The sequence below is a fragment of the Pararge aegeria genome, chromosome 12, assembly GCF_905163445.1.
Source record: "Pararge aegeria chromosome 12, ilParAegt1.1, whole genome shotgun sequence".
NCBI lineage: Eukaryota > Metazoa > Arthropoda > Insecta > Lepidoptera > Nymphalidae > Pararge > Pararge aegeria.
The window spans coordinates 5,913,268-5,919,365 of record NC_053191.1 but is presented as its reverse complement, the minus strand read 5'-3'; the positions used below and the strand labels follow the sequence as shown (position 1 = coordinate 5,919,365).

Sequence of the window (6,098 nt, the reverse complement as noted above, 5' to 3'; positions counted from 1 at the left end):
ATTATCCTTTGTCCTACCGCGTAGTACGAACTCCAATCGTGCAAAGTTTCATTGAATACATTCAGTAGTTTCAGCGTGGCGCGGTCATGACACATAAACAGGCAGAAAAAAATGGAACAAAACAAATGTTTTGACTTCAGTACCGATTAGAGAGAGAGAGAGAGAGAGAGAAATCGATAGAGTGCTCTCCAAAAGGACATTTTAAATATCTTCAATGTACAGAATTCAACCTGTTACAGTTTTAATAAAGTATAGATATAGATTAAAATATTATCCTGCATTCTACTACTTATACATTGTTAAGTCTCAGTAGTGTATAGTGGCATCAGTGGGTAAAAAGTTGCGAAACTGTTTTATTATTCTTAATCTAAATCACTATTATTCAAATTTTATGGATTCCCACCGACAAAGTAGCCATATTGCGAAATAAAAATTTTTAGTGTTTAAAAATATAATCAAGGCAACTAAATAATACTGTAAGTGCAATATATCTCAGTACATTCTCATCGTTCGAGTTAGATGGTTCAAAATCAAAATGGACAGTGTTCGCATAGACAATATCCTGGAGCTGAGACCGGATACAGTGCAGTATATTCGCAAACTGTACAATCTTGACAAACCAGAAAGCTTGGATGACAGCATAAATATATTAAACGAATGGATTCAAAAGCAGCCTCACTTTAATAAGAAGGACTTTAGTAAGTATTTCTTCTTACTTTAAAGTAAAAACCGGTAAGTCATGTTAGAAAAATTTCTTTAACTCTTGGCTATTTTTCGAATTCTGCGATGTTAAAGTTACACTCAGTTACTGCAAAAATAGGGTATTTGCGAAAAATTATTCTGTTCCTTTTTTTTAATTATAGTTCTATCGAACGATACGACAGCGAGCTACAATTGAAAATTCCGAGACACTTTAAAGTACCGCCATGTTTATTTCTGCGCCTAACAAAATTGCTGTAGGGCGTGGCGGCCTGTGTAATAACAGGTGCATGAGAATTAATACAGTTCGGCACTTCTTTAGAGGCGATAGTTTTCCTCCTAAATTCAGGTGGGCCATCAGATTGGTCCATTTATAACTCGAAAAAAAATAAAGGAAAACCTAAAATGATGATGAAAAAAAGTCACAGTATTACATTAAGAACATACTTAAATGTGAAATTTAATTTTACAGGCAGACGTTATTTGGAGACGACACTTATTGTTAACAAGGGATCTCTGGAGCGTGCCAAAGTACAGTTGGATAAAATGTGCACGCTTAAAACAGTGCTGCCTCAATTTTTTGGAAACTATAACGTTAAAACTGATTTTGAACAACTACACGAAGTGATGTACGTACTGTTTCATTGCTTTGATTATTATTCTAATTATTATGATTGGTGGACGTACTCCGTTACATACCAACAGAAATGAAGACATGTGTATCGTTGATTACGAAAGCACAATTCCATTGATCAATTTAATAGATATTGCTGTAATTTGTCACAGAGGAAAAGCATCTTGGAAATAGAAATAGGAACGCTTTACTTAAAAACAGAGAATTTCTACGAAACATAAGCATAGCAAACGTCCTATCCTATCTATGCCCGTCCCAAAGATGCAAGTTATCATTTTGGAAAGGGGGTCTAGCCATACTTCGATGGTAATACTTCCCCCGACATTAATCTATATCGGAGACAGTTATGCTATGGAATCCAATGTCAAGATATCTATTGTGTGGGGGGTTATCGAGTATGTATATTAGCTCTATATTTTAGTTAATTAAGGATCTATTTCAACAAAAGTTTCTGGAGAAGACTATTTAACCAAGCGTATTTATATTTGTTATTTATTTTGAAATAAGGAAAAAAAAACTAAATGAAAGCGCTACGTGCTACCTAGGGATGCGCAACGCGACCGTCGAAGCGTCTTACGACAGAATCAAATTTATGGCAATATATCAAGCATGCCATAGCGGCTAACCCGTACATACACATGTTCTGTTACAGTTTATAGTTTATTTTACATGTGTATCTGCGAACTCAATATATCATATCAAATTCAATCTCATTGACTACCCTTACCTCTTTGAAAAACATAACTACTAAATGTGCCCCGTGGTATCACCCGCGTCAACTATGGGGGTACTCGTACACTTACGTACATTCACATATTTACTTATAAACGTAAAGTGGTTGCATTGTAACGCATTGTTTAATCTGGCCATACAATTAAATTAACAATCAAAAGAAGAATCTTATGCTAATTATCAGATTTACAACGTTTTTATTTTATTTATTTATTTATACTCTTTATTTGTACACCACTCAGAAATACGAGACAAAAAAAACAAACAACAAACACATGAAGAATGAAGCAGGATACAAAAGGCGGCCTTATCGCTAAGTAGCGATCTCTGCCAGGCAACCTTAGGATTAGGAAAACTAAAAAGAAAAACGAATCGGTGTGGGACACTATTTAGTACATACATACAAATATCTACATACTAATACATAAACCAGACTACACAAATACAATAATACTATTGATAAATATAAAAAATAAATATACTAATACATATTTTAACATACCATAAATACTTAAATATGAGTTTGAGTAGATAAATAAATAATAATAGTCTTCTTTACTTAGCGAGATAATGAGCCTTAACAGCATTTTTAAATATGCCCAGTGACTTAGACTGTCTTATGTTCAATGGGACTTTCATTAGTAAGGCCTTAGTTTATGTAAATTCACCACCCGACATTTGGCCACTTTTGTGTGGCTTGTTTAAGTATAACGTATAGTTAAGTCTTACGTGGGAGGTATGCTGCTGTACGCTGAAGAGTTCTGTCCTCTACCTAAAAAATTTCAACAAATCTTCATGAAGTTGCTTTTATAAGTTATTCTATCTAATTCTAAGACAGAGCATTGATACTTCAAACTTTCTTTTAAGGAGTTAGAGCACGATAACCAGCATGCATCTCTAACATTTGGAGTTATATGCATTTCACGCTATTAAATATCACTTGATCTAACGAGAAAAAAAACATCGTAGGGAAACCTGCAAGCCTGAGATTTCTCGATTTGTTCCAAAGGTACAGCTACACCCTTCTCATTCTAAGAACAGACCAGTGCCTTATGGGTCAGTAATAGGTTATTAATGATGATGACTTGTTCCCAACGTCTCCCAGGGACCTTTTTTGAAACATCTTTGTTGTGATGACACGACTAGTCTACGATTTTATTACTCGTATAATATAGATAGATAACACTAAAAATCATCCCATTTCTTCTCTAGTCTATTATTTTAAGCTCTATGCTAGAATACATATTCCGTTCTTTCTTGTATTATATTTTTGTCATCAAGCTGCCATTTCTGTAAAACTCCAAATGTCGTCCATCCTTTTATGACAAGTCCATCTCATTTCCATTTCATTTATATTCTAGTATTATTTGATTTGAAGTTGTTGTTAAAAATCCTGTTTTGTGTATTTATCTAAAATACGTGTATTTCCACTGGTACGGAAATACTACAGCGTTATCCACAAACAATTTATAACTGAATATATTCTCAATCTCGATTTTGTTGTTTCAGAAAAACTGTTGTGCTACCCAAATTAACAGACGATCACTACAGGGTAAACGTAATGAAATATTACGATGTGGAATGGAAAGCCTCACAAGCAATTCACTTTTATAGACATAACATAATTGTAAGTTAATACAATACAATTTTTGTACTTTGGTTTCAGATATGGGACACCACAACAAATGTAATTTTAGTAAAAATCTTAACCAAATCCAAAAAAAGGTTTCAATATAATTCCTAGCTATAATTAGCCTGAAAGGACTTAGATTGGCTTCTACATTCTCACTAAAACACTGTCAGCAGCTTGTGACGGTGGAATTGTCAAAACAGGGCTTAAAAAAATTACGTCGATAATTGCATGTCGTGCGACATAAAAAATAAGCGCCCTGGTGTAAGGAAGTCCCTTATTTTAAAGTTCAATAATTAGCGCATTGTATTAAAACCTCCGCTTTTTTTAATTCTATTGCAAATGTTTAAAATTAATTTCTTATTTTATAAGAATGCCATTTGAATATGTTATTAAATTAATTTCTAGCTAGCAGAATACCTGAGAGCTCACGATTATATCCATGGAATAATCGCAATCATCGATTTGTCGGACACAAACTTGATAAGTTTACTGAAAAAACTTAATCCAGTCGAAATAAGACAGTCTATATCTATTTATATCGTGAGTACCTATTATAGGCTGGAACTTGTTAGAGTAACTATGTCCAACTGTGCAGTGTGATGTGTTATTATAATAATTTTCTAGACACTTAGGGCCCTAAAAGTCAAGGGTCTGCAGTGGAACATGCTAATCAGTAGACCAACGATAGCAGATAGAAGCGCACTCAAAACACAATTAATAAAATTTCAGGATTGCTACGGTGTTCGAATCAAAAAAATTCACATAATATCGGAGTCAACGTTTGTAGATGGCATTGTGACGATATTAAAAAGCGTAATGAGTGCTAAATTGGCTAGCCGGATCGACGTCCACAAAAGTTTTGAGGAACTTCATAAATTTATTCCAAAAGCAATACTTCCCATAGACTACGGTGGTGAGGAACGCTCATTGGAAACTCTCCAAAGTGGGTAAAATGGATCATCTTTCCAAGATTTTATTTGCATTTCAACTTCGTTTAACATTCGTTAAATTTGCTATTCATAGCCTGAATCATGTTCGTTGTAATATTAGGTGTTTTATACAAAATGCATGAAGTGTTGTAAATTTTTAACTAAGTATTCAACTTCATTAACATTTAAATCTCATTTGTGATCTATATCTGAGGGATAATATTTGTAACAAAGAAATCCGTAGGAGTACTAACTCGCCAACGTAGAAACATACATAGAAAACAGATTCAGATAAAATATACTAGCGGATCCGGAGATCGCGTCTATATGCAGTGCCATTTTCCGAAACCATTGTATTTCAATAAAAAAAAAACATGTTTACTAATTAAATTGAACTGCAAGGCTCCGTAAGGGATTTCGTGCCAAGACTACTATGATATAATTTACCGATATAATTTTTTTTTTTATTTATTTATTGATACCGGCCCACTAAAGAGCACGAGTCTCCTCTCAGAATTAAAAGTGTTTAGGCCGTAGTCTACCACGCTGGCCAAGAGCGAATTGGTAGACTTCACACGCCGTTGAGAACATTATTGGGAACTCTGAGGCACGCAGGTTTCCTCACGATGTTTTCTTTACCGCAAGTGATATTTAAATTGCTTAAATTAAAACGCACATAACTCCGAAAAGTCAGTGGTTTGTGCCGGGGCTCGAACTCGGTCTCCACGAAAGGAAAGCCGAAGCTTTACCTACTGGACTATCACCGCTTCTATACAAGTTACGAAACATTCCTCTTACAAAACAGTTTAGGTCAATAAATGCAAAAATTAAAACGAAACAACAATTATCATGCTCGCAAATAAATGCGAAAAAAATTTAACCCATCTTCTTATATTTTCTTTCGATGAAAGAGAATTTTTTTCATCTAGTGATGTAAAAATTAATGTATTTTTATATTTATCAATTATAATAAACAGATTGTTTTAATGTAATTTTTGTATGTTTCTTTCCAGAGGAATTCATAGAGGTGCTTTCATCACAGGCACACTTGGATCAAGTCAAAGAAATGAATAAAGCCACAACCAATGAATCCTATAGGCAGAAAGACCAATTTTCTGAACATTACGCTGGAATGCCGGGTACATTTAAATTTTTGAGTGTAGACTAATTACTTAATTAATAATGAAACAAACCGATACAATAATATTTAACAAATAAAAATATTTTATGTCAAATCTGTATACAAGGGGTTGCAAAGCCTATGAGGTGGTAAAGTATTTATAATTATGAAAAACTTTTGTTGCAAAAGCTTTGCCTGCAATTAATACTAGCTAGTGCAATCATTTCGAGTGCAAAAATCATCTATAATTAAGATTAGCCTAATATAATAGAGATGTAAAAAAAATGTATTTTTATCTATAACTAGCGTACCCAGCTCGCTTCGCCGGGCTAGATTTTGCTTTATTTTATT

At 33.7% G+C, this 6,098-nt stretch overlaps 1 protein-coding gene across 1 annotated transcript; it reads left to right on the top strand.

The window, feature by feature from the left end:
• The first annotated feature begins 535 nt into the window (after positions 1 to 535).
• Positions 536 to 5,795, top strand: LOC120628405 (alpha-tocopherol transfer protein-like). The gene is made up of 6 exons (XM_039896761.1): positions 536 to 702; positions 1,176 to 1,328; positions 3,575 to 3,692; positions 4,104 to 4,238; positions 4,428 to 4,641; positions 5,641 to 5,795. Exons 1-6 carry the CDS (start codon positions 536 to 538, stop codon positions 5,793 to 5,795), a joined length of 942 nt encoding a protein of 313 aa, XP_039752695.1.
• The last annotated feature ends 303 nt before the right edge of the window (positions 5,796 to 6,098 follow it).